We start from the raw sequence: 25,926 nt of genomic DNA on the forward strand, positions 1-25,926 counted from the left end.
AGTCAGAGTTCAAGCATTTCTTTGTATTAGATAAAAATGTGTTTGTGAGTTGTGTAAGCTTAACTATTCATTTTTTTGCTTTTAGTGCTTAGATTATGTAAATAATTTGGTAAGAAACTCTATAGTCACTTAGCAACCATAACTGTCTTTTGAAACCAAGATTATTATTTTTTTTTTTTAATAATATGACTTTAAAATGTCTCTCCAATACTTTGATTGCATGATTGGAATGTATGCTGTATAGAAGCTTTGTTTCAAAGAACAAAAGTTAAAATTAAACAGAATAAATATTACATGAGGAGGGAACTAACTTCTCAAGTTTCTTTTCCAGCTGGGTTGTTGAAATTCCTTGTCCTCAAAATTCCATGGCAATTGTGGAATTAGGGTCTTTATTCTTCTGCAGAATCAAATGTTTGTTTAAAAAATGAAAAAGCTTGCATCCCTTCTAGTTGCATAGCTAGGTATTTAGTTCTCATGCTGTCTATGCAGCATAGACGCCACAGAATGCATTACAGGCCTCCATTATGTTCTGTCCTGAACCAAACCCGGTGTATTACAAGGTAGAATGCCTGCTAGGGACAGATGTCTGATGCTGTCCAACCATCATATTTTAGGTCTTCTGGGGATGCCTGTGTGTGTCTTTTCCATCCTGCTTTCATTGGATTCAAGTCAAAGATGATTCTCACAGGGAAGATTGGTAGGCATTCAGAGAAAATGACCATACTACCTTAGAGAGCATTGAGCGACCGTTTGAGAGAACGGGACCTAATTAGTTAGAAGATGGCTCTCTTCATTTGACTTGAATTTGAACCATTTTATGCTTTCAGTCCTCAGAGATGCTTCATTTGAGTGGCGTCCAAATGTCTCTTCAATCTAAACAGTGAGGGGCCATGTTTCAGTCCCATAGGTCAGGAATCAGGCCATCGAAGCATTGTATATCCTCGTCCCCATCTCGTCTCTACTGATCAAGATGTTTGGTTTGCAAGACGTTCTTGATGAAGCGCTCCATTACTGACAACACTTTTGCAGTGTAAGCTTCAAGTTCTTTTGCTGCCCATGTTATCCAAAACAGAGCCCAGATAGGTGAAATTGCTGACAATCTGTACTGGGTGGTCATCCACTAAATGCTAGAGCCCACAGCCTGTTCGAAGTTGCCAACTAGAATAATTTTGGTTTTGCCCCAATTAATTTTCAGGCCAACTTTTGCAAGTGAACTTTCCAGGGGTTTAGGTACTGCAGTCAGCTTGTCCATTGATTCAACGACTAGTGCTGTGTTGTTAGCAAAATCAGCGTCAGTGAGGTTCTTTGTATTTTAGGCTGTTACGAACTGCCCTTCCCCCAGAGCAATTCATTCAAGTTCGAGAGAGACCAGGTGGCTTTAATAATTTGTTGAAGACTACAGTGAGACCTAAATACATGATCATAGGCTACAATTATAGTGAGTAAGTAAAATCTCACTTCCTGCCGGGTGGCCTGGTGAGGCATACTGGCTGCAGTCAGATGAATCTGTTTCTCTGTCTAGAGTCTGTCACCACTTGACCACACCCCACAGAGAAGCTTTTAACACACTTTATATACTATAGGCAACACATGCGCCCTATGACAGGCATGTCCTAATCATGGCTCCCCCTATTGCTGGAAAACCTGAAACACATGCTAAAAAGATAACATTAAAAACAAGAAAGGGTAAAGGTCCTCACCGCACGGAAAAAGGAGTGTCTCAGGGTGTGGCCTGTTTCGGGGCTATTCCAGTCTCCTAACAATGCGTATGCCTGAATGACATTTACTTAGTGTGTGGTCAAGCTCATAGTCTGTGATGGCATTGAAGAGTTCTGGGGCAGCGACACATCCTTGTTGAGCATCTGACCTAATTTGCAAGAAGGCGATTCTTTTCCTGTTTACAAGAACACAGCCTGAGGAGTTGTCATTTACGAGCTGGAATGTTCTACAATACTTGTCAGAGAGGCCTGCGAGTTTCAAGGTCAGCCAGAGTGATTCCCTGTCAGAGTCAAACTCTGCCTTGATATCCACAAATACAGTGTGAATGGGGTGCTTGAATTCTCTTGTTTTCTCAACAAGCTGTCGTGCTGTGAAATTTGTTCTGTCATGGAACAGCCAAGAGTAAAGCCAGCTTGTTGTGGTCTTCTCTTGCTCCTTAATATATCAGCAGCTTGGGCCAACAAGACCAAAGTAAAAACTTTCCCGGCGATGGCTAGAAGAGTTAATGCCACAATAGTTAAAACAATCTTTCTACAGCTGTAAAATAATGCCTTTTTGCCCGTTGGACAGGACTGACGCTGGCCCCCAGATAACATTGGATGGCATCTGGAGCCACAAAAGAACAGCTGGTCCAGGGCTTTTTAACAGTTCCGCAGGAATTCCACAGATTCCTGCTGCCCTATTTCCATTAACCTTCGTTATGGATTGTGATGCTGTATGATTGAAATATGACCATGTGTATCATTGATAATTGCCACCGTTAGACAATTGCAACAAAACTTTTGTACAAAGTATATCCTGTAAGGCAGGGGTGGGCAAACTTTTTGGCCCGAGGGCTAGATTTGGGAATAGAAATTGTATGGCGGGCCATGAATACTCACAAAATTGGGGTTGGGGTGCGGGAGGGGGTGAGAGCTCTGGTTGGGGGTGCGGGCTCCGGGGTGGGAGTGGGGATGAGGGGTTTAGGGTGCAGGAGGGTGCTCTGGGCTGGGATTGAGGAGTTTGGAGGGTGGGAGGGGGATCAGGGCTGGGGCAGGGGGTTGGGGCGAGGGGAGAGGCTCAGGGGTGCAGGCTCCGAGCGGTGCTTACCTCAAGCGGCTCCCGGAAGCAGCGGGATGTCCCTTCTCGGGCTCCTACGCGAGGTGCAGCCAGGTGGCTCTGCACTCTGCCTCGTCCGCAGGCACCGCCCCTGCAGTTCCCATTGGAGCGCTGGAGGGGGCCATTGGAGCTCGTAGGAGCTGGAGCGGGGCCATGCTGCGTCTTCCGGGAGCCGTCTGGTGCAGCCCCCCACCCTATGCCCCGGCTGGAGCACCGGAGCGGGGGAACTGCCAGATCCCGCTCCCCAGTGGGAGCTCGCGGGCCGGCTTAAAACAGCTCGTGGGCCGAATTCGGCCACAGGCCATAGTTTGCCCACTCCTGATGTAAGGTGTCAATGGAAAAGTTACGATGTGCTAAAAATGATTATCCTGTTTAAATCCATGTATCATCACTGTATCTGAAGTTATGAATATTGGCTATATATATCTGCATCCCAGATGTATGTTTGTGGGGGTAACACTCACCAGATAAAATCTACATTGAAGCCAGACAGCTTTATGTTGATGGCCCTTCAAGGGCAATTAACTCTCACAGTGGGCCATAGAAGAAGCTCATCCCGCCTGGGGAGCCTTCCTGTGGATGCCCCAGCCAGAATATGGGTAATGGCTGCCCCTGAGAGTCAGCAAGCCATGTAAGGGAATGTGACTTGCTCGCATGACCCTGGACTCCATCTTGTGCCAATAATTTACCACAAACTGAAACCTGTGAGCTTTGTTTGGGACAGTAAAATTCTATCTGTGACGGGTTAGACACCCTTGCTGGGATGTCACCTGATGTACTGGGATGTCACTGAGCCTGCCTGCTCCACTAGCCTGTGCTCCCTCTCTCTGTTTTGCTGAATTAGGCTCTCCGGCCTCTGGCAGCACACACACACAGGTAGGGACGCACCAGGTGTAGAATCTGACAGAGTCTGCAAACAGCTCTCTATGAGAAGATTCAGCTAGGAAATGGCCCAGCATTCAAGTGCAGCTCCCCTCTGGAAAGTACACCCAAAATGATATTGTCTTGCACTGTAGAGAAATTTATACAACATAAGCTCATAAATTTGCCCCCTCTCTCAATGTGGAGGAAGATACGCTCAACTTCTTACCCCCCCCCCCCCCGGTTATAAACTGAGTTTAATAATAAACAAAAACAAGAACACACCCAATTGTAATTGTTACATAGTCAATATTCCTAACTTTAGATACAGAAATGATACATGCATACAAATTGGATAATCACATTCAGTAAATTATAACCTTTCCAATTATACCTTACAAGACCCATCTTGTATAAAATATGTTATGCCACATTTGTATCATAAGCATATTTCCATAAGAATATGGGGTGTAACGTCCCACCATCCACATGGCAAAGGCTATGAAAGACCCTGGAAATATCTCCATCTTGCGTGTTTCATGCTCTGGCCTGTGGATTTATAACTGAAAAGAGCATATTGAGTATGACCTGAGGACCTTCCCATCTTTTAGAAGTTACCAGAGATTTTAGAAGCCAGCACTCTGTAACATCATTGCTAAAAGCTCTGAATGAATGACCTTTCTCATAGGTAAGGTTGTGCAAATGTTTATATAAGGAAGCGATGTTGTTCCTGGCTGAAGCTTCTCGAGAGCGATAGCCTTGGCTTCCATAAAAGCTTTGCAGTCAGTGTGTGTCGCTTTGTTGCTGTGATGCATAGCCAGAAAGGGTTAAACAGCTTGCAGGCTAATTGACCCAGAGTCAACCATTAGAGACGTTAGAAAAGTGTGTGAATGGTAATTAGGGCCACTCCATGCCAGATAGGCTAGAACTTTGAAATGCAACCCTGTATTGTTAGAGAATTGGAGGTGATACTAATTGTATGTGTATATGTGGCGGGTTGGGTCACAGAAACCCCCTTGGGGACTGCCACCTGACGTGTTGAGACTACCTCTGAGCCTGCTTTCCCTGCCAACTTGGGACTTCAGTGCCCTGCCTGGTTTGAGCCAGACACACTAGCCTGCTACAAACCCTGACCCAGGTCTGAACAATGTCCCACAAACTGCAGGCTTAACTGAAAACAGCTTAAGAAGTGTTCCTGTCTTCAACACTCGGATGCCCAACTCCCAATGGCGTCCAAACCCCAAATAAATCCGTTTTACCCTGTATAAAGCTTATACAGGGTAAACTCATAAATTGTTCACCCTCTAACACTGATAGAGAGATATGCACAGCTGTTTGCCCCCCCCCCCCCAGGTATTACTGCATACTCTGGGTTAATTAATAAGTAAAAAGTGATTTTATTAAATACAAAAAGTAGGATTTAAGTGGTTCCAAGTAATAATAGACAGAACAAAGTGAATTACCAAGCAAAATAAAATAAAACACGCAAGTCTAAACCTAATACGGTAAGAAAGTGATTACAGACAAAATCTCACCCTCAGAGATGTTCCAGTAAGCTTCTTTTACAGATTAGCTTCCTTCTAGTCTGGGCCCAGCAGTCACTCACACCCCTCTGGTTACTGTCCTTTGTTCCAATTTCTTTCAGGTATCCTTTAGGGGTGGAGAGGCTATCTCTTGAGCCAGCTGAAGACCAAATGGAGGGGTCTCCCAGGGGATTAAATAGATTTTCTCTTGTGGGTGGAGACTCCCTCCTCTCTCCTATGCAAAATCCAGCTCCAAGATGGAGTTTTGGAGTCACATGGGCAAGTCACATGTCCATGCATGACTCAGTTTTTACAGGCAGCAGCCATTGCTCACATGCTATCTTGAATGTCTCCAGGAAGACTTCTTATGTGGATTGGAGTCTTCCAAGATCCATTGTTCATTAAGTGTTTCTTGATTGGGCCCTTAACTTGCAAATTCCTTTCTAAAGAAGCTGACCAAATGCCTTACTAAGGCTACTTAAAATCAAACAAGTACACAGCTAATATTCACAACTTCGAATACAAAAATGATACATGCATAGGAATAGGATGAATATATCCAGTAGATCATAACCTTTGCAGAGATATGTTACATGGCATATCTAGCATAAAACATATTCCAGTTATGTCATATTTACATTCATAAGCATATTTCCATAAAGCATTATGGGGTGCAACGTCACAGTGTACTTATATCTTGTTAAATGTTAGCCATATAAACAGACAGTTTCTGTCTCACTATAGCTATTGATTCAGAGATCAAAAGGGAATATTATTTAAATGAACTGTAAATCTAGGATATCGCTGTGTTCGTCTCTCTTTGAAATGTATAGCAAATCACCTGAGACTGATGGAAAATGGGCAATTGCTTTATGTTAATCTGTGTAGATAATTTTTGGTGATGCTTAGGAAATGGGTCCTCTTCAGAGGCCCCATGAGTGCCTATTGTTCGCCTATGGACTCCAAGCTGTGCCTTGGGTCCCAATCCTTTTTATCTCAAATCTGCTTGATGCTTCATGCAGGGGAAGCTTAAACCCAAGACTGAGATCTCCAGTCCTAATCTGGAATCACCCTGAATGTGAACATTGGACTATAACCTATGGACTATTTCTGAAATAACTCTTTGCAACTACAAAGCTCACCATCTCCACTATGGATCTAATCTCAAGAACGGTACTCATGTCTGTATGTATATTGATCTTTTAACCAATATTCTTTTTTCTTTTTTAATACATTTTAGTTTAGTTAATAAGAATTGGGTGTCAGTGTGTATTTGGGTAAGATCTGAAATATCCATTAATCTGGGAGAAAATGTGTCTGATCCTTTGGGATTGGTAGAACTTTTTTATATGATTTGAGTTGGGTGTCTGGGTGGAGGCCTAAGGCTGGGTTACTTTAAGGGGACTGTGTTGTTGGCTTCTGGGTAACCAGTGAGGTATTATAGAAGCTGTTTTGTGCTGGCTTGGTAAATCTAAGTATTGGAATATCCACCAGCTTTGGGGATTGTCTGCTCCATTCTTTGCAGTTCACCCTAATTGAGTGACCTCAGCTGTCTCCCCTGGGACTCTGGTCAAAGTTGCGAACACAGTTTGGGTTACGATATGACCATATCTCTTCTCAAAGAAGCAATGTGATGTTGTTCAATGATGGTTAAGTTAACGGAAATCCAGGGCTGCTTGGCTCTTTTTTTTGGAACCAGTGATGATCATAGCAGCATTAGTTATCTGGATCTGAAGCCCATACAGGTGGATTTAGCATCGGTATATTCTAGCTGGGTCTCAAACTTGTTCAGTTTCAACTGCGTAGTGATGATTCATTTTTAGGTAGATAATTTGACTGTTGGTAACCGTGGTGCTTTGCATACACTTTTTACTCTAAAATGGAAATTTGCAGAGAATAACTTGTGTTCGGTGTTGCTGCGCTCAGCAGACCAGTAAGTCTGCAAAACTAACCAACAATATTATAGACTGTAATATAAAGAAAATGGTAGGGTCCTAGAATTTCATTCATAGTAAAACTCTTAATCACTTGAATTTTTCCCTCCTGATTCATGCTATTTGTACACAAACCTGGAGGCTGTCTTAAATGATTTCATCTCCGATAAAAAGTTTGAGTACACTTAACATCAAAGAATCTCACTGCTTCTGCCCAGATAACTATAGCTTTATAAAAGATGTAAACATAAAGAAAACAACATTGCAAGATACAGCAACTTCCTAGCCAAACATGCGTTGTCAATTGTAGACCATTATTTCTGTTCTCAGAATAAAAAATTAAATGCAATAAAATAATTCAGTACATAAATAGTCTTCTGTACCTATATTGGAATCCTTGGTGAGGGCTGCACTTTTCTCTGCTTTGGCTAACAGTCTGATATTTGTAGACCAGCAGAGGCATAAACAATACTTTATCACTGTAAACACTTACTTCCATGAAAACAAGAAGGCTTCTGCTTCCTTGGGCTGAAACTTTCTCACTTTGCAAATTTTTTTTGGCAGCTGTCTCTGGGCTGATGTTGGAAAACTTCTGTGCCCCCTCAAATATTTATTTTTAGACTGTTCTTTAGAAACTCTTGCCATCCATGATTAATACACCTTTCCCTTATTCCTAAATTTTGTTCCCTCTTTTTAATGTATTAGAACTTTTTTTTTTTTTTAATTGAGTCATCCTTAACATTTGGTAAGGTTCCACAAAATCGGTTAAATCAGGAATCTTTTTTGTTGCTACTCAGAGCTCAGTTTGTGAATATTCCTGTCCCTAATTGAGGCCGAGAGCTTAGTAGGATTTTTTTTAAATGACATTGTTATGGATTGTAATTTTTTTATCCTTACGTGATGTAAGTGTAGAAGCTTTTACTATTGGCTGTGTCCGTGTGGGCTTAAACACAACTATTGCCTGGGCTTTCCCCTATGTGAAAATGATCTATTATGGGATTTCTTGTACCTTCATGTAGCTAGTGTTAGAGACAGGGTACAGGACTAGATGCCCTCTGGTATGGCAATTTGTTGTGATGCTGAACTAGCGGTTAAGGAACCAGGAGGCTGGTTGACCTGAAAGCAACCCTTAGGAGGACATATTAGAAGAGTATTGAAATGGTAAACAGGGCATTGCTTGTAGGGGCCATGTTACATAGACTAGAGTCCTAGGTATGTAGGTCTGTATTGTTAGAGGATTAAAAGTAGATAGTAATTGTATTTGTCTGTTTACCTATATCTTGTTAAAATTTTAACATGATCTAATTAGCTTGTAGGTGCTAAATTTCTGTTCCTGCCTATAATGTTGCATTGCTGTATTCCATTGATTCAGAGATCAAAAGGAGATATCATTTAAGTGATACTTGTGGTGTAATATTATTGCCTTAATTTCTCTTTGAAATTTGTGATTTTGCATAGTAAAACTACCTGTGAACTGTTTGAATGATTAATTGCCTTATGCTAATGAATGCAACTAGTTACCAGTGTATGCCTAGGAAACAAAGGTTAGCTTCAGAGCAACAGTGTACATTATCTATTCTTCATCCAAGGAAGGCCTGCTGTGATCATTTGCTGCCAAGAGGCTTATCCACTGAGCTTCAAGCTATAAAGGAAGTTTCGGGCCTGATCCTTGCTATCTCAGATCTGCTTAAACTTTGACTTGGAAAGTCTAAATCTGTAAGACTGAGGTCTGCAGTCTGCTCTGGATTAACCCTGCAATTTTCATGCAAGAATTTGAACAAATTCTGCACATGGACTGCCTATTGGACTATAACCTTTTAAATTGATTCCAAAATTATTTTTACAAATCAGCAGCCTCACCATCTCTGCTATGAAACTGACCTAAGGACTTTACTCATATCTGTATGTATAATGATCTTTAACCATAGAAACTTTTTTTTCTTTATTAATAAATTTTAGATTTAGTTAATAAGGATTGGCAGTAAGTGTGTATTTGGGTAAGATCTGAAATATTCATTGACCTGATGGGTAATGTGACCAGGTCTCTTGGGGTTGGTAGATCTTTATATATGGTGAATAAGGTTTAACCCTCACTATATTAGACTTGGCTGTCTGGGTGGGAGCCAAAGGCTGGATTGCTTAAAGAGAACTGTGTTTTGGCTTCTTGGTAACCAGGAGGGCATTACAGAAGCTGTTTGGTTACTAGCTTGGTGAAACCTAATTATCGATTAAACCACCAGTTGTGGGGATCGTCTGCCCTATTCTTTGCAGTTTGCCCTGAATGAGCATTCTCAGTATAGCCCCTCCAGCGACCACAGTCCGAGACAGGATACTGGACTCTGGTATGGCAATTCGTGGGTTAATTCATTTATTTTTAGGCTTTGACATTGTAAGCCTGATTCTCCCCCCCCCTCCACACCTGGCCACTGTTAATTTTACCTCATTATTTTTTCACACAAGTATCAAATACTTCTTTAGCTTCTGCTGTTTACTTTACTTTACTTTATTTTTCTAGGCTTTGATGACTGGTAGCATACCTGGCTTCATTGATGTTATCATGAACCTTAATTCTCCAGCACTCTTAGAAGACAATCTGATATGGCAGGCAAAAACAGCTGGGAAAAGAATAATCTTTTATGGTGACGACACTTGGGTTAAACTGTTTCCAAAGCATTTTGTGGAATATGATGGAACAACATCATTTTTTGTGTCAGATTATACTGAGGTAAGACGGTTTTACAAAGTCAAATTATATATTGAGCGCACACATTTTTCAAACCTTTAGTGAACACTTTTCTTCTCCAAAACCATTGGCCATGTTTTGGAGTATGCAAGACATTGGCTACTAATTGAAAACTGGACTGATATACCCTATTTTAAAAAAGTATTCACAGTATGAAACTAGGGATTTTGCTGTTCCCATGAATTTCATGTGGAAGGTGCTTGGGTACTACAATCATGGGGGAGCAATAGAAAACCCTTAGTATAGCTGATGTTCATTTAAAAAAACAGTTTTTCCAGGCCTAATTAACTCGAAAAGAGTAAGCATATGCCATTTCGTTTGTCCATTAATGTGCAGGAGGTCTGGGAATAACTCCTCTGTAATATTCATATGATTTACCCACAAAGCTTTGTCGTAGTGGGAGACTAGATCATTTTGTGGAATTTTAAACAAAGCTAGACATGTTTTCAGTCCACTCACCTATCCCGTAGTACAAACCAATATTAAAAAGTTTATTAGTATAGCTAGGATCTCTGATCATGCAGCTATCAAAAATATCCAGTTTTGTCTAGATTGTCATGTGCTTCAACATGGCTGTGTAGTGGCATAGGAGGGATGAAGGGTTCCTTTAGGGTTACCATATGTCCTCTTTTTCCCGGACATGTCCGGCTTTTCGGCACTCAAACCCCCGTCCGGGGGGAATTGCCAAAAAGCCGAACATGTCCGGGAAAATGGCGGCTCTGCTCCTCCCCTGACTCTTCGGCTCTGTTTAAGAGCCGAGCTGCCCGAGCGCTATGGGCTTCAGGCAGCCCCCTTGCCTCCGGACCCCAGCCGCCGGCCGGGCACTTCCCCTCCCGGGCTCCGGCGGCGCAGGGTCCGGAGGCACGGGGGCTGCCCGAAGCCGGTAGCGCTGGGGCAGCTCGGCTCTTAAACAGAGCCGAAGAGTCAGGGGAGGAGCAGAGCCTCCAGCCGCGGCGGCTCTGCTCCTCCCCGACTCTTCGGCTCTGTTTAAGAGCCGAGCGCTACGGGCTTCGGGCAGCCCCCATACCTCCGGACCCTGCGCCGCCGGAGCCCGGGAGGGGAAGTGCCCGGCTGGGGGCGCAGGGTCCGGAGGCACAGGGGCTGCCCGAAGCCGGTAGCGCTCGGGCAGCCCGGCTCTTAAACAGAGCCGAAGAGTCAGCGGAGGAGCAGAGCCTCCGCGGCTCTGCTCCTCCCCTGACTCTTCGGCTCTGTTTAAGAGCCGGGCATGGGGGCTGCCCGGAGCCGGTAGCGCTCGGCTCTTAAACAGAGCCGGGCTGCTCGAGCGCTGCCGGCTTCGGGCAGCCCCCATGCCTCCGGACCCTGCGCCGCCGGAGCCCGGGAGGGGAAGTGCCCGGCTGGGGGCGCAGGGTCCGGAGGCAAGGGGGCTGCCCGAAGCCCAAGCGCTACCGGCTTCACGGTTTGCCGGGCAGCCCCCGACCCTGCGCCCCCGGCTGGGCGCTTCCCCTCCCGGGCTCCAGCTGCGCTGGGCAAGCGCCGGCCGGGGGCGCAGGGTCTGGGCGCTGCCCGGCAAACCGTGAAGCCGGTAGCGCTCAGGCAGCCCTTTCCCCGTGGCTGGGAGTGGGAGGGAGGAGGGGGCGGAGTTAGGGCGGGGAAGGGGCGGAGTTGGGGCTGGGGGTGGGGAAATGGGCGGGGCCAGGGCCCGTGGAGGGTCCTCTTTTTTTATTTAATAGATATGGTAACCCTAGTTCCTTCCACTTGTGCAGTCCTGTAAAGGCTACCCATGTTGCAGCTTTGGGTGCTTAAGCAAGCCCAGGGGCTCCCTCCTCTGAGCAACTGGTTGCAGAAGGCCAGGGGTGTGGTAGCCAGCTGGCTGCATGGGGGAAGTGTACAGCTCCTACATGAGAGTGCTGCAAACTATTCTTCTCTGCACCCATTCCATTGCAATGCAGGAGCCCTGGGAGGAACTGTGGTTCTTAAACAAAATGCCTCTTTGTGCTCCTATGGGGCAGTGCAGTGGCAGATGTAAGCAGGATACTGCACCGGTTTGTTCCTTTTACATAAGCCTGTTTGTGCTAAACTCTCCATCTTGTTCTAAAGGATCAGATTACAGTGGCAGGGATTGAACGATTTCGGGGTTGGAAGTCTGGGACTAGTGGCAAAAGTGCAGTCACAGTGTTGAAGGTTTGATTTCTCACGAATCACCAACAACAGAAATTAATGCAGTTGAACATTAGAAAACAGGGTCTCCTGCCACACACCTATCACCTCCCCCCACACACATTGCCCTCTCCTGGCCAGTTGTCTGTCTTTGCACCTTAAAAATCATGTAAGTCTAATTACTGTGTTCTGTTCCCCCACTTCATTTCTGACATGATTTTAGTGGCTTAAAGGACTACCAAAGCTAGAACCAGTGCTATATGCCATGCCACATTTTTAATCCCATAGTATAGATAGTATTAGAAAGCATTGATTTTGTATAGCTCCTGTGGCTCATGCGATTATTTTAGCAAAAAGGGAGGAGGGAAGTAATCGAGTTTTGAAGTCACTTGTTTTCGTGTGTTGAATGTTACACTGGAAAAACTTCCACAATTTCAGTTAATATTTGAAAGTTGTGATTCCTTCTTCCAGTAAACTGTGAGACCGTTAGGTGGCTGCTGCCGTAAGTATTTTCTATTTCCATGTTTGAAAAGCTAACTCTCTTCTTTTTTGTTAGGCCTACAGGAGTTAGTGGAAATTGTTTTTTCACCACTTAACTACATTAGATACACATTGCTCCTCTAGAAACGTTGACATGATCTGAAGTTTTCAGTGTGTATTATTCCATTGTTACAAGGCCTTGATTGCTCAATAGACAAGTTAGTATTGAACTGAATGTTTACATAGCTTTTCTTTTGAAATGAGAAGAACTTAGAATGAATGTAAAACTCAAAATGGGCTGTCAAACTGAGTAGAAAGTTTAAAAACTTTAAATTGTATCGAGAGTGAATAGGAAGGGAGGGGCTGGGCTCCTCCAATGAAAACCAGTAGAAGCACAAAAGAGTTAATATTAGACAGTACTCCCTACTGACCAGTAGGGAAGGAGATAGAGGTGAAAGACGGGAGTAAGGGAGGAAAATTAGTTAAAAGGTTAAACTGTTCTTTTTTTAAGAAAAGGAATGCCCTTCAGTGGCATGACAGCCCTGTTTTCTTTGATTTTTATATATACATTCTTATCTGTTTTGGGGTCTCTTCAGCTGAAAGGTGTGAAGCGGGGACCAAGACTTTTAAAACTGGGTACCTACAGTTAGGTTCCGGGCTTCAAGCTGATTTACACAGCAAATATGATTTTCAAAATTGGTGAGCACCCTGCAGTTCTCATTTAACTTCTATGGAACTTGAACGTGTGGTGCCAAATGAAGCAACTTAATTTTCCTTTACTTGTAGTAGAATAGGAAGATGTGATTTTTCTAAAATGTTTTGCTTTCATCTACAAGGTCGATGATAACGTTACCAGGCATTTGGATAGTGTCTTAAAAAGAGAAGACTGGGATATACTAATACTTCACTACCTAGGATTGGACCATATTGGTCATCTGACTGGACCAAACAGCCCTTTGGTGGGACCAAAGCTTTATGAAATGGATAACATCCTCAAGAAGATTCATACTTCACTCCTCTCAAAGGTGAAACACTTACTTCTGGACACAAATCTAATAGTGATAGACTAACACTGCTGTAATATTCCCAGAAGACTAAGGTGATAGTTAGTTATTTCAGTATACTTCAAATTGGAGTGTCTTACTCTCCAGGAAGTATGTAATGCTGTAGCAATATTTCCTGTTTTTAAAGAGTTTACTTTCACAACTTTTATTAACAGATGTTCTTGAGTACACTGGCCAAGACTTTGAAAAGCAGATGCCTAAAGTTAGGTGCCTAAAGGCATATTTAGGCTCCTAAATATAACCTGCTTTTCAAAAGTGGTGGTGAGCACCCAGGAGCTGCTATTGAAGTCGTAGGAAGAAAAGACTGTCAAAACTCTGCAGGATCAGGTCCTATTTTAAAATGTTCAAGCTATTACAATACTATACAAGCACAATCAATCAAATGTGATAAGGAGTATCAACCTAAATAACTTGAATTTGGGTGCAATGTATTTCCATTCTGCGATGCTAGCAATAGTGCGTATGTTTCAGATCAATGTTAACACACAAGAACACTCAGTTAAAGTTCAGCTATAACTAACACAAAGCTACAAAAATGAGGAAATGAAGTTAAAGCATCTAACAGAACTCCACTGAAAGCTGCTACTTTGCTACTAGAACCATCACGTGCTAGGACTCCTGGGGTTATTCTGTGCCAAAAAGTTAAAAATTCTGCGTACCATATTTTATTTGTCAAAATAACACTATCATCATGCCAGTTTCACTCATTTTGGTAATTTATTTCAAAATACCTCTCAGCAAGTATGTCTGTAACAATACAGACAACAAAAAAGATTCAGGAAATGTTTTTTGACAAATAGATTCCTTACTAGGCATCTTAATACAAAATTTTGAGTAATAATTCATTTAATCCACAATACAGAAACGTGTTTCCTGCACCCTTTGGAAGCAGTGAAAAGGCTTGGGGGAGTCAGGGGTAATGGAGGAGCTGAGGGAGAGGAAAATAATTGCTTGGGAAGGAGCCTGGGAGTGAACTTGGAGGGTTGTTCGGTGTGGGTGGGAGAAGTATGGAACAGTTCGGGGGTTTTTTGGGGGGGAGGGATTGTTCTAGAGTTGGGGAGCCTCCTCCATGTAGACGCTGGTTGACTCCTAGCCTCTCCCATTCAGTCAGGCACATCTGCCCCTGTCCCCATGTGTCCCTGCATCTCCACTCCCCATTCAGCCAGACATAGCTGCCCCTGCCCCCTTGTGGTCCTGCATCCTCACACCCATTCAGCCCCGGCTCAATGTTAGCCCCCCACTAGCTCCTGTGCTCCTGCCCCAGTCTGTCCTCCCCACTAGCCCATCTGTGTGACCCCCCGCAGCAGCCTTGTGTGCCCTGCTCTGTCCGTCCACCCCATATGTTGTGCCTCCTCACCTGACTCCGCAGCCAGGGCGCTGCGAGGAAGGCAGCCTCCCTCTCCGCAGCTGCTCTGGCCTGAGAGCCAGCTGCCCTCTCTTCTGGTGTTGCAGCAGCCCCTGGTAGGCAAAAGGTGTAATTACAGCATGATCCCTCTTGCAGCTTCCCTTTGCCTTCCTTTCAGAATTAATTATTCAGCAGGGGGAGGGGGAAATCTGTGGGGAACATTAATTCTGCGCTTGTGTAGTGGCGCAGAATTCCCCCAGTAGTACGTTACTGTAGACATACTGCAACCTTAACTCTGTCCCAGCAGGAATGCCAGTTTCCCAGCACTTCAACACCAGCACCACCACAAATAGCTCTGCCTTCATCAACTCTATCCTTTCTGCACAGTTCTGGGGAATCACACTCCTTAATGTATGGCGTGGGAGGGGAAAGTGGGTGCTGGAAAGCTGTTACCCTTACTGGGGCAGAGTTATGGTGGTGTATTGTCTGTGGTGAAGTTTGTTTCTAGGTGGAGGAACCGAGAGTATATACAATTGAATGACTTGACTTCATTTCCTTGCTCTTATGCTTTTGTTGATATGATGTGTAATGAAATTTGAACTGACAGTTTATGTATTTTCCAGTCTTAAGATTGAGAGGATCTCTAGCCAAAACAGTGTCTACTTTCACGAAGCCCAGGATTTTTGTGGAAGTGCCCAGCAAAAAAGTCCAAATCCTCAAAGCTACCTAGTTGGCTCAGGAGCTCCACTAAAATAAAAGGGACACTTTCACAAAGAATCCCTTCATCATGAAAGTAGCTGCTGCTTTGAAGATTTTCCTCTGTAACACAGCACAAATGCTCATGGACTAGAAAAACAATTTCCTTCCACTCTGTAAGGCCCCTGTTTTAGGCAGAGGGCACAGCTGGAAGCATGTGACAAAAGCCAATATTATACTGCAATCCTAATGTTCAAAAGTGCAGCTGATTTTTTTCTGAAAATGAAAGTTGTGTGTTCTACTTAGGTGGTTTTTTGTTGTTGTTTTTTTTGGTTGACTCCAAGGCTAGTAGTTTTGGAAAGGCTCTCCTCCACAGCAACGCCTCCGTTCACGAAGAACAGGACTAACTCCTGAGCTAGCTGATTACTCTGAAAGATCCTAGTATTTGTTAGAGTAGCTATTGTTTTGTCTCGGATCCTTTTCTCTTTTGAAACCATTCATTTGGCTCAAGAGCTCCACGCTTGATTTGGCCGACCAGTTTAATGAAATCCAGAATCATCAGCATGGTAGCTGTTGTTTTTAGGGTGACCAGACGTCCCGATAAAATTGGGACTGTCCCAATATTTAGGCGTTTGTCCCGCGTCCGGACCGATGTTTGGTGGGGACGCAATTTGTCCCAATATTTTGCACTCCTGGTGGTTTTTTTTTTTTCCCCCCCCTCCGCCGGTGGGACTCCGTTGTTGTTGTTTTTTTTTGCTCCGCCGCCGGGACCCCGCCGCCCCCTATGTGTCCCGATATTTTCTTCTTCCCATCTGGTCACCCTAGTTGTTTTCAGGAAGATCATTATTTCCATGAAACGGAGTTTATTCAGGAATGGAGTTGCTGAACCTGAAGTATGGTTTCATGAAGAACATAACTTCTCAATGCAGTAGTTAATCCTTTGTTGAAAGTATTCTAATGCTCACAAGTGCCCCTGAACTAGTAACATGCAGTTTGTGCGCACTGCTTTAGCCTTCAACTTTGGATGCAGGAAAAGTTACTGAGAGCATAAAATAAAGTAGTGTTACACTCTTTAATTGTTATAAAGATTTCTGCATAAAGCATCAAAGAGAAGTAGCTATTGTAAATCAAGTTTTCTGTTAGCACTTAAGGATTCAGTTATAAGGTTTTTTTGGGTAAATAATAGTATAACCCCAGAAAGACTCCCAAACTCCGTATGTACAATTTTTCAGTTTTATGTTTATATTTTAAGCTAGAAGGACCCAAAAAATCCTGAGACTCAAAACAGACTTCTTAAAATCAATTTTTAATTGATTAGAACTCAAGCATATTGATTTTCTCTAAGGTTTATCAAAATTCAAGCTTGGTTTAGTTTTTGGTGTGAAAGTATCTGCCCCACATTTTCATCAGAGGTTGAACTCCTATTTTCAGTGCAAGATAGAAAACCGACCTTCCATATGGTGTTGGAATGGCCTGGCATAATTCATTAATAGATAATCAATAGAGTTGTTAATATGCAAATATAACCCTAAAAGCTTTAGGACATTTTGAAAAATATAAAACTTATAAAACCACTTACTCAAACAGAGCAAGTATTGCATTTATCATTGGAGACTACAAATATACCATGTCTGATTTTTACATTAAGGACAAAATAACTTTTCTTCAGTTTTTATTTTAATTTATTAGCTCAACTCATTGGAGGGTTTCACTTAAACTTCCTCTGCTTCTCCCCTCCCACAACAAAAATAAATCGTGTTGGATATCTGCCTGAAGACATCTGAGTCATGAGTGAATGGAAAGAGGATATTGGAATGTAAATACCTTCTAAAAGTTCATTAGACTTCACCTTGATTTTAGGTTCTTGTCCTAATATACAATACATGATTAATATTGACGATTACTTGTTCTGCTAATTCAGTCTGTGTCCTTCGAATCTATTTAAATCCTGTTTTTTTTTCTTACCAGGAGATACAGACTAGATTATATCATCTTTAATTCCTTTATGAACTCTTAAATCCTGATGGGGTACTCCTTGATTTTCTAGCAACATTGTCAAGAGGCTGACTAGACCTTGATCAGTTTTTCTCTTTTGCAAAAAAAAAACCTTTAAGAATTGGGGTTTTTCCTCTGCTATCCTTGCTTTAAAACTTCAAAATTAAGGAGAAGAGTGGAAGCAGTGTCAAAATCCGGCATGCTGGCAGTGTACCTGTACTGCAGTCAGCAGTTGCTGAGTGCATCTCTGCTAATCTGCTCTGGAAGCAGAGCCATTTTAAAAACAAATTATTAGAGGAAATATTTTTATTAAAATGGTAAAAATAATAAAATTCTTCTGAAGCATGTGCATGTCTGATATTACTGAAGCCTTTTTTTTCCTGCGAGTTGCAGGAAGAAGAATCTTCTTTGCCCAACTTACTTATTGTGTGTGGTGATCATGGGATGTCCGAAACAGGCAGTCATGGAGGTTCCTCAGAGGAAGAAGTTCAGACACCTCTGCTATTTATCAGCTCTGCTTTTGAAAAGAGAAATGGTAAGTGTCACAGATCCTAGCGAGTGCTCCTTTCTGGCCACCCACTAGGACTGCTGTGAGTAGGGTCACCATATGTCCGGGTTTTCCCAGATATGAACTACCTCTTCTTTTGGTCCTCTGATCTCTGTCCAAGCGGATTTTTGAAATGTGAACAAGTGTCCATAATTTCTTCTTGCTCATCCTTTTTCCAACATTGATTCTGGTAGAACTGCAATTCCTGATGTGCCCTAATAGCAGCGTGCGTGTTTACTGGTTTACCACCCTTACTTCCACGCTGCTGCTGGTGGCGGCGCTACCTTCAGAGCTGGGCAACTGGAGAACAGCAGCTGTTGGCTGGGTGCTCAGTTTCCCCAGCTCCAGTTCATCCTCTGAGTCAGTCCCTTTATAGACTCCTGCTGGGGTCGCCTGCTTCTTTTGTTGTGCCTTTATGTAATTTTCCACAGCTCTCAAACCCCCTTCCCTTTCGACAAGGGGAAGAAGTGTCTTCCATCTAGAACAAACCCATTGTCCCAAGATGCTTTACTCTGAATAGACAATTGTTGAGTGCAGATCACTTACCATTATATCTGGCCTGGTGAAGACATGACACAATCATGCTAATTTATGGTGGATCCACATACATGTAGGCTTTCCTTGACACGGTAACTTCATGATACAATTTCATAAAATATTCACACTTCAGAAGTGGTACAGACAGAACCCCCTCTTTGTCACAGTAAGGATTGAAGAATTTCAGTCTCTTATTGTATTAAAAAAACCTATTCAGAACTGTACGATTGTAGGTGATTTTTAAACAGTATTTTGGAATATGCTTTCACCTCTAGTTTAGTTCATAATGGCTCTAAACTTTCAGGTTCAAAGCTTTGTTATACATTGGTGTAGAGCGTTAAGTTACATAAGACACTTTCTCTTTACAGACAGTTTAACAAGGTTTTGTGTTAGTAGAGAAGTAAACTGTAACACATTGGCCATGTGTGTTTACTATCCTTGGTGTGCATTGATGTCCTGCTAAAACATGACCTCTGTGTTTTAGCCTCTTAAGAAACAATCTGTTTTCCATGTGGCCATCACTTTAGGACTGGCTAACTTCCTAAAGGATTCAGGAGTCTATTAACGGGGTCTTTTCTGAAGAGGTAGGCTGATTATTGGCCACTAGGAGACAAGATTGGAACTGAATTCCTGCTTGAAGTGAGTTCTGCCTAACCTAGCCTTTCTCTGAGAGGAACTTCTTCCTGCCCTTCTCTTGTGCCCCAGATCAGTGGTGGGGGAGTAAATGTCCATTCCTGGTCTGAGTGGGAAGATTAAAGACTGGAGTGGTGGTGTTGGGGAGAGAAGTGGAGCTCTTGCTGTAGAGGGGCAAGAGGTTGAAATACTGACAATGTGGATGCCTGGCTCCAATCCCTGAATGCGGAATGCTGAGCATGAGTGTAGTCATTCTATTGGTCAAGTTTCTAATTGTACAGCACGAAAGGTTTTTCTGATTGACATCACATTCCATTGTGAAAAGTGCATTGATCCATAGTAAGAGGAAAAGGGAGGGAATGTCACAGTGGCTTGTTTGTGTTTATAAAGATATTTATTCTACGGTTTGCATAACTTTTAATTACATTCAAACACTTTGTCCAAATAATCAATTAAATTAAGTTACAGTGAGATGAAATTTGCTCTTCCGTATCATTCTGTCCCCTGCTCCCTGGCCTCCTGCCACCCATATGCTATGACATCTGACTTCCTTGCTTTTAAATCTTGCCCTCAGATACTTGGCTTAGTCCTCTTGCTGGAGGTTACTTCAGCACAGCTGATACACTTCCATCTGCAGAGCTGGTGTCCAGCTGATGCACTCAACACTGTGTCAACAAGGGCAGTTGGGTTGCTTTCAGATATTGAAATAACCAAATCAAGAGCTGATTGTTGCTCCCAGTTACATTTTATCAATGTCAGCTGCATGACACCTTGAAGAGTCTTGTGAAATTATGGCATTTTGTCCCTTGATATTTGTGTTACTAATAGTGAGCCTTGCAACTCATATGTAGCTTTCCCTTGCTATCCGTTCTCTCTCGAGTTGGAATTTTAGTCACTCTTTCTAAATGGTCTTACTCTTGCAGGTGAGCAAATAATTCAGGCTATGTTTAATTTGGTAGATCTGGTTTATGCAAATTGGGTAATCCTACTGGCAGTTATATTTGAATTAGTGTGCTGGTCAAGTATTACTTGTGTAACCTATTAGGGAGATGCAAATCCCAATTGCTACTAAATAAGTTTGGTATAATCTACATATCAACCAGTTGTTACCAATCAGGTATACCAGTGGGTAACTTTTTGTCTTTAATGACATTCTGAAAGTTGCTGAGACTAGCGTGCAAGGATTACATGAAAGAAGATTTAAGGATTGTAGGTGGCATTTTGAATGAGCATGGGAATAAGTAGGAACCGGCTGTGACATTCTGCTTAGGACTCCCAGAACTGTAAGCACTGTTATCCCTCTGTCTCATCAAATGAGAGCTTTGTTGCTGCTAAACTATGCATCAGGCCCCTGACCAGCAGCCTGTCTGCCTTGCCAGCAAACTCCTCAAGGCTCTGCCAGTTTAAATCTTGCCTTACAGGTAACAATCTGTGAACATGAGTTCCCCAGAGATGTATCCCTGCAGTGTCCGTTCTCTCTCGCTGGACACCCACAGAAATTGTTTCCTGCCTCCAGACACAGCAGTCTGTTAGATTTGCTGAAGACTCTCACGTAGTTCAATATAACAGTGCTGAGATGGTTTGTAGTAAAACTAAGAAAAAGTTTATTAATGAGGAACAGAGGCCATGTCTACACTTCCACTTATGTCGGCAAAACCTATGTCGCTCAGGGGTGTGAGAAAAGCACCCCCCCAGCGACATACGTTTTGCTAGCATAAGTGCTCGTATGCACAGCATTATGTTGGTTGGAGACGCTTTCCTGCCTACATAGCTACCACCTCTCATTTAGGTGGTTTTATTATGTCGATGGGAGAGCTCTCTCCTGTAGGCATAGTGCAGCTACACGAGCGGCTTTACAGTGGCACAACTGTATCGGTACAGCTGTGCTGCTGTAAACTTGCTAGTGTAGACATGACCAGAGATTTAAGTGATTCTAAGCAAGAATAAGAGACAGTTATGGTTACAAACAAAACATGTTTTCAGTCACTAAAACTTAATTTTAGCAAGTTACAATCTTTACACAAGCAGGTTTCTCACTTAGATCAAGTTACCAGCAGCTTCTGCCTTTCAGGCCAAGAGAATCCCCTGTTCATATGCTCAGAGGGTTCTGTTCCCTATGTCTTCTAAGTCATAGCTAACTCCAATGGCTTTTTGCTCCCTTGTATTTTCCAAAGTCCATTGTCTTTGCCTTAAGAGTCAGGGAGATCTGACCCTGCTGGGAAACAGGATTCAGACTCTGGGGTCCCCAAGTGTGCGAACTAAGCTGATTTCACATCCTCTTTATAATTTGCTCCTCTTCTGGGTTTGATTACTTTGTTTACCTTCTGTGTAATTGTCCTTTCATTGTTCTCTGCCTGTAAACCCTCTGGTCAAAGTTCCTCTGTCTAGGGCAGGCTGGGTTTATGGACTGCTTTCCAAACATGTTTTAAGAACCTGTTTCCAGTGCATGCCTATAACTCTTTGTATGCAACCCACAATGATTTCCAGGACCAGCGTTTCACTGGTTTACATATGATACCTTACATGGCACCCTTTAGATTAGGAGTGGGAAAACTTTTTGGCCTGAGGGCCACATCGGGGTTCTGAAATTGTATGGAGTGCCGGGTAGGGAAGGCTGTGCCTCCCCGAAAAGCCTGGCCCCCGCTCCCTATCCGCCCCCTCCCATTTCCCCTCCCCGACTGCCCCCATCAGAACCTCCGACCCATCCAACCCCCCCGCTCCTTGTCCCCTGACCGCCCCTCTGGGACCCCACCCCCTATCCAACCCCTCCTGCTCCCATTTCCCCCGACTACCGCGACCCCTATCTACACCCCCGCCCCCCCAGGACTCCCATGCCTATCCAACCCTTGCTGTCCTCCCCACTCCCTGAACCTCCACCCCATACAACCGCTCCCTGTCCCCTGACTGCCCCCCGGGACCTTCTGCCCCTTATCCAATCCCCCCGCTTCCTGCCCCCCTTACCATGCCGCTCAGAGCAGCAGGACTGGCAGCCGCGCCGCCCGGCCGGAGTAGGGTGACCAGACGTCCCGATGTTTGGCCAATTTGTCTCGATATTTCGCACTCCTGGTTTTTTTTTTGCTCAGCTTGTTGGACTCCGTTTCCTCCCTCCCCACTGGCGGGACTCTGCTTTTTTTTTTGCTCCGCCGGCGGGACTCTTCCCCCTTCCCCCCTCCCCTCCCATGTGTCCCGATATTTTCTTCATCCCATCTGGTCACCCTAGGCCGGAGCCAGCCTCACCGCCATGCTGCTCGGCAGGAGCTCGCAGCCCCAGCACCCAGAGCGCTGACAGCACAGCGAGCTGAGGCTGCGAGGGAGGGGAGACGGGAGGGACCGAGGGCTAGCCTCCCCGACTGGGAGCTCAAGGGCCGGGGAGGACGGTCCTGTGGGCCGTAGTTTGCCCTCCTCTGCTTTAGATACATATTATGGCAACAGTGTGTTGGGGACACTGTGTGTGTGTCAGGCCTGATATAAGTTGCAGTATGGTGGACCCTCTGCCAGTTGGCATTAAGGGGCTCTTAGGGTCACGCCATCAAAGCAAGACTAAAAATGAGATGAGAACTTCTAATGCTCTTACAAGGAGCTATAAGAGTAATAGATACTCTAGTGATCTTTTTTCAGGAAGTGTATTTATTTATAGCAAGACCCATCTTGGCTATTCTTGTATACACGAGCACTTCAAGTATCTTTTAAAATGCTGTCATGTAGCTTGCAAGGCGCACACAAGGAAACCCTGATAGTTTTCCAAAAAGTCAGAGCCTGACACAGCAAGCGTTTAAGCTCATATGTACGCACACAGTAGCACTTACGTGAGTGAAGTTATTCATGTGTTGAAAGGTCTATGGGATTGGCCTTGAGGCCCTAATCCTGCACGCTGCAGCACGTGATGGTCCCCTGTGCAAAGCCTCATTGAAATCATTAGGCCTGCTTATGTGGAATAGCAGAATTGCAGCCTTAGTTCCTCCTGTTTAAATCTCTTGTGCTTTTTGCCTAGCATGTTGGAGCCCAGATATTAAGTCAGTCTTTGGGTGTCATCTCAATACAGATAAGTTTCAAGAAAACGATGAATATACATTATTTCAAATTATTAGTCACATAATTTTTTAAATCCGAGAATAGTTCACAGTGTACACTTCAGTGAATGTCACCTCCAACTTCGTTAGTGTTTTATATAGTACAGGGATTGTCATGCACTTTCATAATGTGGACCACAACTTAGTTCAAAGATGGTTTCATGGACCACCCTGTCCTATTCATAATTACATGCATGCTTGCTAAAACTACAATAATTACTAATGTGGAAGAGTAACTTTACGTAAGAATTTAATAACACTTTTGCTGTCCTCTGTTGCGGTGCAGCAGCTGGAAAGGAAGAGGAGCTAGACTGTGACCAACGGTTTTTTTAAGCAGACCCTGGTTTGGAAACATATCTGATCTAGTACATGAGCACATTCGGAGACTACCCAAGCTTGCAGCTCCACCTTCCAGATCAGAATCATTTTGTAATATAAGTATTCTCCTTCTTCTTCTAGGCCCTTTAAAACAGCCAGAACTTGTGCAACAGACGGACTTAGCTGCTACGTTGGCAATAGGTCTTGGCCTGCCAATTTCAAGAAACAATGTTGGGAATATTATTCTCTCCATTATAGAAGGGAAAACAATGAGAGAACAACTAAGGTTCTTGCATTTAAATGGGTTCCAGCTTAGTAGACTACTTCAGGAGAACATGCCTACATATGAAAAAGGTAAGTCAATTAAAGTGTCCTGTTTCTCTGTCAGCAGGAGACACTTAAACTTCAATTTGGGGTTTTTAGGAACAAGAACACGACTCACCAGTACAAACTGATAGGTCAGTTGAGGTGAGTTCTGAGAACAGTACATACTAAATTAAGCATATTAGTGTTTGTTATTGCATGCCGTTTTAAATTAAGTTTCATAGATATGGGGTCAAGCTGCTAACCAAAAGGCAAGAGACATGATCAAATAAAGTAGGCATCTCAAGTAAATTCAGATGTGACTGAAGTTCTATATGTAAATCCATGAATTGAGGCACTCTGTGCAGGGGCTACTGACTTCCATGTAATTAAAGAAATACCAAACTTTAGTGTTATGATAGCACATGTTTCTCAATGGAGAAACATTAAAGAAATTAGTAGCTGAGAATATATAGAGAATATATATAGAATATATATATTCATCACTGTCAAAGCCAACATAGAAATCTGTTGCTTGCTACTAGCACCTAGGGTTATTTAAGAAGAGACTGTTCTCAAGCAGAGGGGAGAACTAAAGCTGTCAAAGAAATGTAGATTTCCCCTCTTCCCACCAACAAAATCCCCAGCATATCAAAGGCAAAGGGAGCATTTGTGTAAGGCTTGGTCTACACTAAACCCCCAAATCGAACTAAGGTACGCAACTTCAGCTACGTGAATAACGTAGCTGAAGTTCGAAGTACCTTAGTTCGAACTTACCTCGGTCCACACGCGGCAGGCAGGCTCCCCCGTCGACTCCGCGGTACTCCTCTTGTCTAGCTGGAGTACCGCAGTCGACAGCGAGCACTTCCTGGTTCGACTTATCGCGTCCAGACAAGACGCGATAAGTCGAACCCAGAACTTCGATTGCCAGCCGCCGAACTAGCGGCTGGGTGTAGACATACCCTAAGAGACATTATAATTCTTGTACAAGATGCCTCCTTTTGGTCTACCCTCTGCACTCAGTCTTAAGAAATGGCAGATGGTCACAAGTTATGTGTATATATACTCGTTCATGGACAAAAAGGTAGTCAGTGCCCAGTACAGAGAAACAGACCCATGCATAACTTGCTAGCTATTGGAAAGGATTCAAACACAGCAGTTCAAAATCCGGAACTTTTTGAATCTACTGCAGAGAATTGCTGACTTGGGGTCAAAAAGGCATGACTCTGGCCATAATTATACCATCATGGTAAAAATTTGCAAAGAACAAAAACCTCTTAGTATCAATGATCATCTGTAACCAGTTATCCCCAGTGAATAGCTGGTGCTATGCAATCTCCTGAATGGGATTTCTCAATGTGCTTGCAGAAATTCCTCCAGAGGCAATGCAAAATTAAGTGTCATTCGTGGATCACACCCAAACGGGTCTTTGTGGGCAGGCAAGTACAAATGTGCTGAAAGCCAGTCCAGTTTTCACTCTCAGCCAATCATGCACACTCACTATGGAAACAATCCTGAAGGGAGGAGAGCATACATAGAGGGTGAATTCCCCATATCGAAGTACTTATTCCTTCAGTTTACTTGGACAGCTCTATCAGTTGCATGTTTGGAAAAAGAAAACATAGACAAGGCCATGTGGGGTCAGACCAGTGGTTCATAGTCCAGTTTCGTGTCTTCAAGTGGCCAGTAAAGGTGCAAGAGACCCTGTAGTGAGCAGTTATGGCATAACATTCCCTTTGGCAAGTTTCCTCCTACCTCCTGTTAGAGGTTGGCTTCCGAGCTGAAGCACAAGTATCTCTTCCTCCCAAACCTGGGAGTAACCAGAGGTCAAAGCTTCTCTGTGGCAATGGATATTATGCCCCAGGCAGAGAAAGATGTAATGTGTTTCAGGACCATTCATACAAAGGATATAGAAAAGAATTCAGGTCTTCCTCCTACTTCT

The 25,926-nt window shown here is 43.5% G+C and overlaps 1 protein-coding gene across 1 annotated transcript in view; it reads left to right on the forward strand.

Annotated features, from left to right (window-relative positions):
- Window positions 1–25,926, forward strand: part of PIGG (phosphatidylinositol glycan anchor biosynthesis class G (EMM blood group)) — a 124,211-nt gene that overhangs the window by 10,668 nt on the left and 87,617 nt on the right. Inside the window, exons 3-6 of the mRNA XM_065406664.1 lie at window positions 9,651–9,860; window positions 13,313–13,501; window positions 17,970–18,111; window positions 23,823–24,035. Coding sequence (XP_065262736.1) covers window positions 9,651–9,860; window positions 13,313–13,501; window positions 17,970–18,111; window positions 23,823–24,035 — 754 coding nt within the window. The remainder of the gene's footprint in view (window positions 1–9,650; window positions 9,861–13,312; window positions 13,502–17,969; window positions 18,112–23,822; window positions 24,036–25,926) is intronic.

This window comes from Emys orbicularis, chromosome 6, assembly GCF_028017835.1.
Source record: "Emys orbicularis isolate rEmyOrb1 chromosome 6, rEmyOrb1.hap1, whole genome shotgun sequence".
NCBI lineage: Eukaryota > Metazoa > Chordata > Testudines > Emydidae > Emys > Emys orbicularis.